Raw genomic sequence first — 14,803 nt, forward strand, 5'->3', positions numbered from 1 at the left:
CTGTACACTTTAAATCATCTCTAGATTATTTATAAGCTTTGTATGCAATGTAAATGCTCTGCAAATAGTTGTTACACTATACCGTTTATGGAATAATGAGAAGGGGAAAAGTAGTACACGTTCAGTTCAGATGCAATTTCCCCCCCAAATATTTTCCAGTAGACCCCACAGATAAGGAGGGTTGATTGTATATATTCCCTAGAGAGGTGATAGCCATGATATTCAATACCATTAAGATAAAATTTGTGTAAAAATCTCAGAAGAATGTATACCTAACATTAAGGGGTTTTTTCCTTTTGGGAAACGGCATGTGTGGCCCTCGTCTTCTGTTTTAGCTTACACAAGTTTTCTAGTTTACTGCATGTTTCGTGTACCAGTTGCGCAATCTTGAAAGCTAGCAGTCCTAAGTCAGCTCTTACGGGGTATTGTTCTTTGAATGAACTACAGTACCGTACCTACTTAGTTCCAAGCACTTCAGTTACCCATCGATATTCCTCGCGCCACTCACAACAGCTTTGGATCAAGACCAGGCTGTGGTTGCGGGTTCTACTACAGCCCCGCATGCCGCCAGGGGGAGCCCAACCTCAGGTGTCATCAGAGGCCCTGTTGGCGCCCAGGCTTCTGGGAAGCGTAGTTCGGTAGTAGGGCCGAGGTGCTCTATGCGCATGGGCAGTGCCGGCTCCTTTCAGGCGTAGCCGTTTTGTCTCACACCCCAGGGGGCAAAGGACTTCTGAGCTTTCAGGTCTCAGCAGTCTGGCAGAAGGCGGGGCCTGGACTCCTGGCAGGCTAGGAGCAGAGGCTGAGCGGGTCAGGTGTGTTTGAAGGTGTTTGCGGCCCGGCGGGTGGCGGGGAAGAGGGTCTCGGCTTGGCGCCGAGTGGAAGACAGGGGTGACCCGGGGAGGGGGTGGTGGTGGTGGCCCTGTCGGGGAAGCCGGCCGTGTGCACTGGCGTTCCTCTTCATAACTGTATTTCCATGACTCAGTTGGGGGGCAGCTCTAGGATGCCGAGGCGACAGGGAAAGCGGAGCTCCGGGAGGGAGCGGTCCCGGTGACGTGAGCCCGGCCTGCCGCGTAAGGCGCCCTTTGCGGCTCCGGCCGCTGGTGACGTGGACTGTAGAGCTGCAGGGCCTGGGCTTGGGCCCAGAGTCTACAGACATCCCAGTGCATCTCAGATGCTCGTCTGTCAGAGGGCAGGGGCAGTAACCTTTAGGGTCGTTTGCCGAATTGAATAGGTTAGTAGATGTAAAGTATGGTAAAAGACTCGATAAAGGTGAGCATCTTTTGTTATCACAAGGCATGCTGTGTTCATTATTGGCTCATTGAATCATCATAACCATCCTTTTAACCACCTCCATTTTAATAAATAAGAATACTGAAGCTTCAGAGAGACTGGTTTACCCAGTATTAGCAAATGAGACTTAAATTCTCACGTGTTTTGCTCTATCCCAATCTAGGATTCGTTTATACTCTTTCCTACACTAAAACCCACAATTTGGGTTTATATTTGGAATGTCAGTTGTTCCTGAGCATCACCACAACATAGTTGTGGAGTGTACTGAACCTAATCTTTCCATGTAGCGTTCTATTTCTGAAAGTGCTTAGGGAGTCCTCAGCACTCTTGAGCCAAAATGTTGTTTAAGCCCCTTCCTGCGTTCAGGGCTATCTTCTCAGAGGACTGTTAAATATGTAAATTTGAGCCTTTCATTATAAATTTTACCGGAGAAGCCTAGAATCCTATCTAGGCAGGAGGCTAATTTGCTAGAGAGTGTAATGGGACAGATTTTTCTTTTTTAAAGATGCAAACTGCAAGTCGTCCATGCTCCATGTTATGTTGGTGATATACTGTCTCAAACTGGCTGGTGATATCTGAATTTATTAATTAGGCATTTTGTAAACTCCAAGCTGGCTGTAAGTGCTTACTGCTGTTTTTTCTTTGTTGTTGTTGTTTTGTTTTTTAGTTTTTTTCCTAATCTTTATTGATACATCATAATTGTGCATATTTATGGGGTACACGTGATATTTTGATACATGCATATAATATGTAGTGATCAAATCAAGGTAATTAACATATTCATCACCTTAAACTTTCATCATTGCTTCATGTTAGAAACATCCCCACTCTTCTAGCTATTTTGAAATACACAATAAATTATTGTTAACTCTTGTCTCAGTATTGTGCTATAGAACACTAGAACTTATTCCTTCTTAGCTAACCCTGTTTTTGTAACTAGTGACCAACCTCTCCTAATTGCCCCTCACCTCCCTACCCTTCCCAGTCTCTGGTAAACATCATTCTACTCTTTATATTCATGAGATCAACCTTTTTTTTAGTTTCCACACATGAGTGTGAACATGTGAAATTTGTCTTTCTGTGCCTGGCTTAATTTCACTTAACTTAATGCCCTCCAATTCCTTTCATGTTGCTATAAATGACAAGACTTCTTTCTTTTTCTAACAATAATATTCTAGTGTGAGTGTATATATAAATTTATATACTACATTTTTTTATTCACTGATCTGTTGATAGACACTTAAGTTGCTTCCATTTCTCGCTATTGTGAATAGTGTTGCAATAAATATGGGCATGCAGTTATTTCTTGAGTGTACTAATTTCCTTTCTTTTGAATATATACCCAGCAATAGGATTGCTGGTGTTGGGTCTGGGATAGAAATGGGGTGGTAGTTGGCAGAAAGGAGAGGAGTCCAGCCCAGAGACAAAAGAGAGTTTATTAAGGGAGAGAACAGAAGTGGGATCTGAACCAGAGTCAGCCCAGCCTCCTCCTGGTTTCAGGCATCTTTATCAAGCTTATCAGTATAGAAAGAATTTGGGAGAAGGGTAGCTATGGGAGGGACTAACTCCTGCAGAGGGGCAGTTTAGCCAGGGTGGAAAGTCCACACTCTGCAACATTCCAGGAGTAACTGCCCTGCAATATTCCAGAGATGTGGAGCTTTACCCATTGTTCTGTAGCTGGATCTTTGGTTCAATTCATTTGACTTCTTGGCCCAGTGTCTCTAAATGGCAACCTCACTAAAATGGCCATGCTTATGCTAAGGAGGTATCTAAGGTGTGAGGATCCCTTTACTACAGCGAGGTCATGTGGTAGATCTATATTTCATTTTTTGAGAAAGCTCCGTACTATTTTCCATAGTGGCTATACTAATTTACATTCAACACTCAACAGTATTTGAGTGTTCCTCTGTCTGAGCATTTTCTCCAATTTTGTTACTTTTTGTTTTTTTGATAGTAGCCATTTTAACTGGGGTGAGATAATACCTCATTGTGGATTTGATTTGCATTTCCCTGATGATGCGTGATTTTGAGCATTTTCTTTTATATACTTGTTGGTCATTTGTATGTCTTTTGTATTATTTGGCTTCTTTTTTTTTTTTTTTTTTTGCTATTGAGTTGTCTGAGTTTCTTGTATGTTTCTTGATTTTCTTTTTTTTTTTTTGCTACGCAGAAGCTTTTTAAACTTGGTGTAATCCCATTTGTCTATGTTTGCTTTTGTTGCCTGTGCTTTTGAGCTCTTACCCAAAAAATTTTTGCCCAATGTCTTGAAGAATTTCTCCAATCTTTTCTTTTAGTAGTTTCATAGTTTCAGGCCTTCAATTTAAGTTCCTAATCCATTTCAAAGTAATTTTTGCATATGGTAAGAAGTAGAGTCTAATTTCATTCTCCTGCATATGGATATCCAGTTTTCCCAGCACCATTTATTGAAAAGACTGTTTTTTCCCCCAATGCATGTTCTTAATACCTTTGTTGAAAATGAGTGGGTTGGCTCGGCGCCTATAGCTCAACCGGCTAAGGCGCCAGCCACATACACCTAAGGTGGCGGGTTCGAATCCCCAGCCCGGACCCGCCAAACAACAATGACGGCTGCAACCAAAAAATAGCCGGGCGTTGTGGCGGGCGCCTGTGGTCCCAGCTACTTGGGAGGCGGAGGCAGGAGACTCGCTTGAGCCCAGGAGTTGGAGGTAGCTGTAAGTGTGATGCTACGGTACTCTACCCAGGGGGACAGCTTGAGGCTCTGTCTCAAAAAAAAAAAAAAAGAAAATGAGTGGGTTGTAAATGCATTGATTTACTTCTGGGTTCTCAATTCTGTTCTATTGGTCTGTGTGTCTGTTTTTGTACTAGTACCATGCTGTCTTGACTATGGCTTTATGTTCTATTTTGAAGTCTAGGAATGTGATGCCTCCAGCTTTGTTCTTTTTGCTCAAGATTAGTTTTGCTGGTTGGCACCTGTGGCTCAAAAGGGTAGGGCACCAGCCCCGTATGCTGGAGGAGGCATGTTCAAACCCAGCCTCAGCCAAAAAAAAAAAGAAAAAAAAAAGATTAGTTTTGCTATTTAGGGTCCTTTCTGGTTCCATATGAATTTTAGGATTTTTTTTTTCTATTTTTGTGAAGAAAATTGGTATTCTGATGATATAGAATTATATCAGAATAATGGGTATTCCGATGATAATTGCATTGATGATTGTTTTAGGTAGTAGGGGCATTTTAATATTAATTCTTCTAATCCATGAGCATAGGCTATCTTCAACTTCTTTCATCAGTGTTCTATTGTTTTCATTGCAGAGATCTTTCATTTATTTAAAATTTAAATTTATTCCTAGGTATTATCTTTTGTAACTATTATAAATATGATCACTGTGTTTATTTCTTTTTCAGATTGTTTACTGTTGTGTAGAAATGCTACTGATTTTTTTATGTTGATTTTGTATCCTGAAACTTTACTGAATTATCAATCTAGCAATGTTTTGGCAGAGTCTACAGGTTTTTCTAAATATAGGATTATGTTGTCTGTGAACAAGTATAATTTGACTTCTTCCATTGTAATTTGGATGCTCTCTGTACTTTCATTTGCTTATGAAAAGGACCTCAGGATTATGGTACCTAGTTGTCTTTTACTGTGTGTACATACATAAAGTGCCTGTTTGTGAATTATGGTGCCAAACCATTATTTTAGAAGCTATATTTGTGTCATGTCAGAAGATTAGATGGCCCTGTCAGAGTTCATCAAGATACAACTAATTTTACCCTAGGTTCTGCCCAAGTTTTGAGGGTACAGTGAATTCTAGGTCCCCATTTGGATTTGTGTTCTATGTGAAGACTTCTAGAATCATAATGGTACATGAAGAGTTATTCAAGATTATCTAACCTAGTTCCTCCTTATTTTAAAAATAAATAATTGAAACTAAGACACTCACTAGGTTTGTTAATAGCAGAGCCTAGGGTAGAACAGAAGTCTCCAGGTTCACTATATCACATTTGAGTCAGAGCACTGTTCTTAGAGAAGTGGTTTTTGAGTAAATGCAATTTAGGGAGAAGAAACATCTTTTTTTTTTTTTTTTCCTTGAGACAGAGCCTCAAGCTGTTGCCCTGGGTAGAGTGCTGTGACATCACAGCTCACAGCAACCTCCAACTCCTAGGCTCAATTGATTCTCCTGCCTCCTAGTCCCAAGTAGCTGGGACTATAGGCGCCCCCCACAATGCCCAGCTATTTTTTGGTTGCGGCTGTCGTTGTTTGGTGGGCCCTGGGCTGGATTTGAACTGCTAGCTCAGGTGTATGTGGCTGGCACCTTAGCCGCTTGAGCCATATGCGCTGAGCCAGAAACATCTTATTTTTGAGAACTTTGAAAAGACTTTAAAACTATGTGGGATTTATAATCATAGGAAAATTGTTATGACATCACTTAAGCACCTTTTATGTATTCAATGAATATGTATTTTCAACATAATTTCTGATGTCAGCCTAAGGTTTCATACTTTGGATATGTTAACACCTGCTTCTTAATTATCTGCTATTATTGGAGTTTGTTTTCATTTCTTTTGTGTTATTCAGTAAACAGACACATAATTTTCAAAACAGTCAATAGAAAATACATTTTCAGATTTCCTCAGAAATGTCCCAGGTTAGTCACAATTTATATCAGAGTCACCAATGGACAGGAGGGCACTACTTTATCGTGTTCCTTCCTAATCCTTGTGATGGGTCGTGGGGACATTTTCCCAGAGTTATATATCTTACTAAAATGTTATGTGGAAATTTCTCATAGGTGATTCCTGGAGCTTCAAGATAAGGTCTCTTACAACTTTTGTCTTCCAACTTTCTCTGCTCTGGCTTCATAGTTTCTGCCCTTTGCCAAGAACAACAGAAAATGAACAAGTTCAAGGTGGGTTATTTATTTAGCTCTTTGTTTTGCTATGTGTGTGTGTTTAATGAATTTTATGAAAGAAAGTCCACAGAACTAGAAAAGTGGAAATGGTTAAAAATCACCTTCAGGGACAATGTTGTTTGAATAAAACAGCAGTTCTCTTAGTGTGGTCACCAGATCCCTGGGAGCCCCAAGACCCTCTCAAGGAGTCTATGTTGTCCAAAATCATAGTACTAGCAGAGTTGATGGTATGAAACCAATGATAAATAGATTGCTGCCTGTTTAGCATGAATTAAGACAATCACACCAATATTAACAAATTTGATTTTTAAAGTATATTTCACAATAAAATGTGTCAACATTTGAGTAATAGTCTGATGTATGTGCCCAGAGACAAACTCAGGCAATTTTTGAGGACAGAGTGATATAGATAAGAGAGAAACAGGTTATAGGTTAATTAGGAAATAATACTTGAGGAAAGTCCTGGATTAAAGAGGGAGCCCAATAGAAATCTAAGGGAAGAACATTCTAGGTAGAAGGAACAGCAAATACAAACACTCTGAGGCATATTCTAGGAACAGTATTGAGAACATTGAAGCTAGGAAGAAGTGATGTACGGAAAAAATGGTAAGAAGTTGAAAGAGGTAGAAGAGGCTAGAACATGTAGAGCCTTGTAGACTGTAGAAAACTGTAATTTAATTAATTGATTGATCAATTAATTTTTTTTTTTTTGAGACAGAGTCTCATCACTCTGTTGCTCTGGGTAGAGTACTATGCTGTCATAGCTTACAGCAACCTCAGACTCTTGGGCTCAAGAGATTCTCTTGACTTAGTCTCCTGAGTAGCTGGGATTATAGGCACCTGCCACAACAACTGGCTATTTTTAGAGGTGGGGTCTTGCTCTTTGTTAGGCTGGTCTCAAACCTGTGAGAGCAAACAGTCCACCTGCCTCAGCCTCCCAGAGTGCTAGGATTACAGTCATGAGCCTTTTATATTAACCTGGATAGAGTGGAGAACATTCTCTTCAGTAAAGTATCACAAGAATGGAAAAGCAAGTATCCAATGTATTCAATACTAATATGAAGCCAGTAATTGAACTAAACAAGAGAAAAACTCAATTCAAGTTGGGGGGAGGAAGAGAAAAAGGAGGAGGGAGGTGTGCTCTCACATAATAGGCACAATATAAGGTTATATGGCACACCTCACAGGTGAGGGGCACAACTACAATAGGGACCTTACCTTAACAAATGCAAACATTGTAACCTAATCATTTAATCTGAAATTAAAGAAAAATAGAAAGCAGAGAAAAAAGAAACAAATATAAACTTATTCACAAACAATGTAATAAACTTTCAGTAGTAGTATCCTATTTACAGCCTTCTTACATTTCAGAGTCTTTGTCTTAAATCTCATTTCTCATATATTTTAACCCCAAATACTTGTTAATTTTGCTTTAAATAGTTACTAATATTTTTTAAAAATTATATGTGTATGTAAATAAAATGTGTACACATATGAGTCCTTTGAATGTTCTTTATTCCTTCCTACAAGCCGGGGATTTTCTTGCATATTTTTTCCGTTTAGCCTAAACAAGTTATTTTTATCATTTCATGTATTCAGTACTAATGACAAATTCACTTGGTTATAATTTCTGAAAATGTCTTTATTTCACCTTGATTTTTTTTTTTTTTAATTTGAGATAGGGTCTTGTTCTGTTGCCAGAGCACAAGTGGAGTGGCACCATTTTTGCCATTATAGTTCACTGCAACCTCCAACTCCTAGGCTCAAGTAGTCCTCCTCCTGCCTCAGTCTCCCAGGTAGCTGGGACTAGACTACGGCCATGATGCCTGGCTAAATTTTTTGTAGAGACAGAGTCTTGCTATATTGTCCAGGCTGGTCTCTAACTCCTTGCTTCAAGTCATCTCCTCACCTCAACCTCCCAGAGTGCTAGAATTATAGGTGTGAGCCACTATACACATACCCCATTTTAACAATTTTCAAAGTTTTCAGTTCAGTGGCATTAAGTACATTCACATTATTATACAGCTGTCATCACCATCCATCTCTAGTGCTTTTTTCATTTTGCAAAACTGACACTACCCATTAAACAACTCCCTATACTCTCTTCCACTAGCCCCTGGCAACCACCACACTATTTCTTTTTGTCTCTATGAATTTGATTATTCTGGGTACCTTGTGTAAGTGGAATATACAGTATTTGTCCTTCTGTGATTAACTTATTTCACTTAGCATAATGACTTCAAGGTTCATCCATGTCATATAGCAGGTGTCAAATTTCCTTTGTCTTTAAGGCCGAATAATACAGGTTTTGCAATTGCACATAAACTTTATGGACACACCGTATTACCTTGTTTGTATATACCACACATGTTTATCTGTTCTTCTTTTATGGACACGGGTTACTTTGTACTGTTTTTCCATTGTGAATAATGCTGCTATGAAACATGGGTACAAATATCTGTTCAAGTCCTTGCTTTCAGTTCTTTTGAGTATATACCCAGAAGTGTAATACTGGATAATATGGTAATTTTATGATTTTTTTTTTTAAGAACTGCCATACTGTTCTTTTTAGTGGCTGTACCATTGTACATTCCATAAATAATACACAAGGAAAAAAAATAATACACAAGGGTTTCAGTTTTTCTACCTCCTCACCAATACTTGTTAATTTCTTTTTTTTTTTTTTTGAGACGGAGCCTTAAGCTATCCCCCTGGGTAGAGTGCCATGGCATCACAGTGCACAGCAACCTCCAACTCCTGGGCTCAAGCGAGTCTCCTGCCTCAGCCTCCCAAGTAGCTGAGACTACAGGCGCCCACCACAATGCCTGGCCATTTTTTTGGTTGCAGCCATCATTGTTGTTTGGTGGGCCCGGGCTGGGGATTCGAACCCGCCACCTTAGGTGTATGTGGCTGGTGCCTTAGCTGCTTGAGCCACAGGTGCCGAGCCAACACTTGTTAATTTCTGGGGGTTTTTTTTGGATGATAGCCATCCTAATGAATGTAAAATGATTTTGTTTCATGTTGTGTTTTTATTTTTAATTATTCTTTTAGGGTGTATATTTCATTGAGTTTTGGCACATGCCTAAAAGCATGTTATCACCACCATAGTCAAGCTACAAAACAGTTCCAATACTTCCCTCTTTGTAGTCTTCCCACCACTAATTCCTGGCAATCAATCTATTCTTCATCCATATAATTTTGCCTTTTCCTGAATAGTATATAAATTGAATTATATAGTATGTAATTTTGAGACTGCCTTTTCTTCATTTAGCATAATGCATTTGAGATTTGATTATGTTGTTGCATTATCAGTATATTATTTTTTTATTGCTAAATAGTGTTTGCTTGTATGAAATAAATAATAAATTGGATAAATAAATCACTCACTGGTTGAAAAAACATTGAAAACTAGTTGCTTTCCAGTTTTTTGGCAATGATGAGTAGAACTGTTACAAATATTTGTATACTGATTTTTATGTGAACATAGGTTTCATTTCTAGCAATATAGTTGTTGAGTTATATGTAATATGGTAAGTATTATGTTTAACTTTATAAGAAACTGCCAAACTGTTTTCTAGAACAGGTACACTATTTCACATTCCTACTACAGTGTATTAGAATGCCATTTGCTTCATGTTACTTGTCAGCACTAAATATTCTCAAGGTTTTTTTTTTAAGGTATGCTGATAGGCTTGGCGCCTGTAGCACAGTGGTTATGGCACCAGCCACATGCACTGAGGCTGGAGGGTTTGAGCCCAGCCCAGGCCTGCCAAACAACAATGACAACTTCAACCAGAAAATAGCTGGGCGTTGTGGCGGTTGCCTGTAGTCCCAGCTACTTGGGAGGCTGAGGCAAGAAAATAAGCCCAAGAGTTTGAGGTTGCTGTGAGCTATGACAGCATGGCATTCTACCAAGGGTGACATAGTGAGACTTTGTCTCAAAAAAAAAAAGTCATGCTGATAGATATGTAGTAATATCTCATGGTTTTAATTTGCGTTTCCATAATAACTACTGATATCAAACATCTTTAGGTGTGCTTATTTGCTGTCCATCTCTCATTTGTGAAGTATCTATTCATATCTTTTGTCCATTTTTAAACAACAAATTGGGTTGTTTACTTATTGTTGAATTTTGAGAGTTCTTTCCATGTTCTGGATACAAGTGCTATTAGATTGAGAATTCACTAAGATCACATGTTGTAGGTGGAGAAAGAATTTGCATACAAAGATTAGCATAGAAAGAAACAAAAAGTTTATTTTACTTTTTCCCAGAGAAGGGAAAAAGGACATAGCACAAGAAAAAAGACTCTCCCTGAAGCCAAGCCAACTTCAGGCCTTTTGTGGAGAGTTGTAAAGAGGTAAAGAAAAATTTATTGCTATAGGATGATTAGTAGAAGACAGCGTGAAACTGCTGTGTTTGCTTTTTCTTTTTTTCTTCTTGGCTACAGAATGATAATAGGAGGTGGCTGGTAACTGCTTCTCATTTTTTTCTTCTTCTCTTAGAGAATTTCTTATCAACATCTCTGGATTGTAGTCTTGTTGGACTGGTCTGGCACTTTCCCTTTTTGCATCCACTCCAGTATTTGTTGTTTTGGGACTTTTTAATAAAAGTCATTCTCACCTTTTGGGGGTGGTACACAAATATAAGAGGGCCCTTATCTAACAAAAACAATCAATGTAACCTGGCTTTGTGTATCCTCAATGAATCCCCAACAATAATAATTTTTAAAAAGGTAAAAAAAAAAGTCATTCTCACTAGAGTTGAGTGATATCTCATTGTGGTTTTGATTTGTAATTCTCTGATAATTAGAGATGTTGAGAATTTTTTCTTAAATTTTGGCCATTAGTCTGTCTTCCTTTGAAAAGTTTCTGTTCATGTCTTTTGCCCACTTTTTAATGGAGTTGTTGTTGTTGTTTTTTGAGACAGTCTGACTCTGTTACCCTGGATAGAGTACTGTAGTGTCATAGCTCACAGTAACTTCAAAGTTACTAAGTAATCCTCTTGCCTTAGCCTCTTGAGTAGCTGGGACTATAGGCACCTGCCACAACACCCAGCTATTTTTAGAGACTGGATCTCACTCTTGCTCAAGCTGGCCTCAAATGCCTGAGTTCAGGCAATCCCTTGGCCTCCCAGAGTGCTATGATTGTAGGCATGAATTACCTCACCCAGCATTTTTGTTCCTTTCTTGCTGAATTGCTTGAATTCTTTGTAGTTTCTGGTTATCAGGCCTTTATTAGATATACAGCATGCAAATATTTTTTCCCATTCTGTAGATTGTCTATTTGCTCTAATGATTGTTTTCTTGGCTATGTAGAAGCTTTCCATCATTTCACTTCTAAGAAATATAGTTGAGGCTGGGTGTGGTGGCTGTAATCCTAGCAGTCTGGGAGGCCAAGACAGGTGGATTGCTTGAGCTTATGAGTTTAAGACCAGCCTGAGCAAGAGTGAGACCCCGTCTCTACTAAAAATAGAGAAACTGAGGCAAGTGGATCATTTGAGCCCAAGTTGGAGGTTGCTGTGAGCTATGATGCCATAGCACTCTACCCAGGGTGATAGCTTAAGACTGTCTCAAAAACAAAACAAAACAAAACACAGTTGACAGTGTCCTTTTGATTCACCTGTGCAAGTTTTAACTTGCTCAGCTTATTGGTGTTGCTGGTTTCATTAGTTTCTGTCCATGCAGATTTTATGTTCCTTGATTTTTTATGTATCTTAAAACATTCATACTGATCCATGTATCTCAAAGAACTAAAAGTAGATCTACCATTCAATTTAGCAATACCACCAAAGAAGAAAAAAGACATTTTATAAAAACTACACCTATACCCAAATGTTTATAGCAGCACAATTCAGAATTGGAAAGATGCGGAAATAACCCAAGTGCCCATCAATACATGAATGGGTTAATAAAATGCGGTGTATGTATACCATGAAATACTACTTATCCACAAAAAAAAAAAAAATGGTGAAATAATACCTCTTGTATTAACTTGGATGGAATTAGAGACCATTCTTGTAAGTAAAGTATCATAGGAATGGAAAAACAAACACCACATGCACGCACTATTAAATTGGAACCAATCAATCAACACGTGCACATATGGAAATAACACTCATCAAAAATCAAGTAGGTGAGAGGGGGAAGAAGGAGATGGGTAAATTCACATCTCATGGGTACAATGCACTCTATCTGGGTGATGGGCACACTTATAACTTTGACTCAAATGGTATGAAAGCAATTTAACCAAAACATTTGTACCCCTGTAATCTGAAATAAAATTCAAAAATAAAAACAAAAATTAACTCAAAATAGATTAGAAACCTAAAATGAAAAGAATTGATGCTTTCCTTTTATCTGCTCAGCTCCTTTCACATGCTGTGTAAATATCTCCACAGATTGTAGAAAGAACATATCTGCAAGCAATTAATTTTAAAAGACAAATAATCTTAAGAACAACAAGTTTAAGGTTAATGTTCCAGCCATCAGTATGAGACAGCAAATTAGATGATTTATACTTTTCTGTTAAATAGTTCATTAGCAAAGCTATCCTATCAAGTGCGTTGTTAAATCTGTGACTTTCAAGTATTTTCTTACTACTGTGACTTCTCTTTTCACCTACTTAACAGTATCCTATGCAGAGAAAATTTTGATAAACTTCACAAATATTTTCTTTTTTAGTTTCTTTTTGTGTCATGTCTAAAAAGTCTTTGTTCAACCGAAGGTCTCAGCACAGTGCCTGTAGCACAGCTGCTAGGGTGCCAGCCACATACACCGGAGCTGGTGGGTTCAAATCCAGCCTGGGCCTGCCAAACAACAATGACAACTACAACCAAAAAAAGCTGGGTGTTGTGATGGGCACCTGTAGTCCTCGCTACAAGGGAGGCTGAGGCAAGAGAGTTGCTTAAGCCCAAGAATTTGAGGTTGCTGTGAGCTGTGAGTCCATGGCACTCTACCAAGGGTAACGTAGTAAGATTGTGTCTCAAAAAAAACAAAAAAACAAAAAAACCCAAAAGTCTCAAAGATTATTTCTTGTCTTCTAAAAATTTTATAGTTTTGTATTTTGTATTTAGGCCTGTGATTCATTTTGAGGTGATTTTTTTTAATAAAGTATAAGTTATTAGGTTTATTTTTTGTTTATAAGTTCACATATATTCCAGTGCCTTTATTGAAAAGTAATGTATATGTGTGTGTGTGTGTGTATACAGTAGAACTCCAAAGTTGACCACTTCTCAATTTAACCACATTCTTAAGTTGACCTGATTTTCATAGACTAGACATGCACCACATCTATGTATCAGGTATAGTAAGCCATGTTCATTATGTTGACCACCTCCCATATGTTGACCAGCTTGTTACAGTCCCTTAACTGGTCAACTTATAGAGGTTTTACTCTATATGTGTGTGTATATATATATAATTTTTATATATATTGGCTTAACATGTATATGGATAGATAATTATGGATACATATAAATAAATGGGTCTATATACATACATATTTACTAAATCTGCTGAGAAGGTCTAAAAGCTGTAGATGTAAAGAAGGAAACTGAGGCAAAGTTAATATAGTGATTTTATTTGGGCCAAGGTTGAGGAGTATATCCCAAAACACTTTCAAGTTTCCTTGGGGAGTACTCCCCCAGCATTTGTTATATGTAGGGTTTTAAAGACAGAGAGGACAGGGAGTTGGCTAATAAAAAGTTATTTGATGGGAATTCTCACTGATAACTAATCACTCATTGATTAGTTATTGGTTATACATTGTTGAACTATAAGGTATGATTTATGATGTCCAGTGAATGGCATATTATGGCTACCTGGTGTCAGTTTAGAGCCACATAGCCAAGTGGCTTCAAGAGATAATTATTTAGCTCAGGGGAAGAGTGAGACATGACTTCTCTTGCATTTCATTGCCTCTCTGGGCCTGATAATTAAAGGGGGCTTGCAATTTCTCAGATAAAAAGTTTCTTTCCTTTTTCAAAGAAACATCCACGTATCAATGAACATACCCACCATCCAGATCTTGGTTTCTAATACCATTTTCCAGTGAAAGTGAGAGCACATGTAATAAGATGGAGTCAGTCAGGCTAGGGCTGACATGACATGGCTGGTCTAGTTGATTTAGGTCCTAAATGACCTTTGCCTCATGTCTCCCATTTGTAAATTTAGCTGCTGCCCTAAAGATGCCTACCTTAAGTAGTTTAGGAGAATTGTTTTAGGAGATTAACTTTTGAATTGGAAATGTTATAATGGATCATTGGGTTATGCTGATTATTATTTAAAATAAAGGTTAATGTGGTCTTTGCTTTGAACTTTTATGTATAAAACTATGGTTCTGGAAATGAAAGAACAGAACAGAACAGTCTTGAAGAGAACACTCTCACTATTCTCTAGAATCGCTGGCCTTCTGACAAAGTTTGTTGGCCCTATCCCCATCTCTGCATATTGGCTGACAGTGACAGGTGGCTGGACCCTCTTTGTCCAGTAACAAAAGGAACTAGAACTCCAGAGAGAATTGGTTAATTCTAGGACACAGGTAAGGGAAATGCAAAATAAGCCCAGAGCATTTTGCAGTATCAGAAAGTAAGAAAGTGCTTTAAGAAATGATGGAGAGGCTCGGCGCCT

At 38.4% G+C, this 14,803-nt stretch overlaps 1 protein-coding gene across 1 annotated transcript in view; it reads left to right on the forward strand.

The window, feature by feature from the left end:
• The first annotated feature begins 742 nt into the window (after nucleotides 1–742).
• Nucleotides 743–14,803, forward strand: part of ZNF25 (zinc finger protein 25) — a 38,742-nt gene continuing 24,681 nt past the window's right edge. The window contains exons 1-2 of the mRNA XM_012809415.2: nucleotides 743–812; nucleotides 6,057–6,173. Coding sequence (XP_012664869.2) covers nucleotides 6,159–6,173 — 15 coding nt within the window. The 5' untranslated portion in view covers nucleotides 743–812; nucleotides 6,057–6,158. The remainder of the gene's footprint in view (nucleotides 813–6,056; nucleotides 6,174–14,803) is intronic.

The sequence above is a fragment of the Otolemur garnettii genome, unplaced genomic scaffold (genome assembly GCF_000181295.1).
Source record: "Otolemur garnettii isolate 467f Iridium unplaced genomic scaffold, OtoGar3 scaffold00105, whole genome shotgun sequence".
In the NCBI taxonomy this organism is placed as follows: Eukaryota; Metazoa; Chordata; class Mammalia; order Primates; family Galagidae; genus Otolemur; species Otolemur garnettii.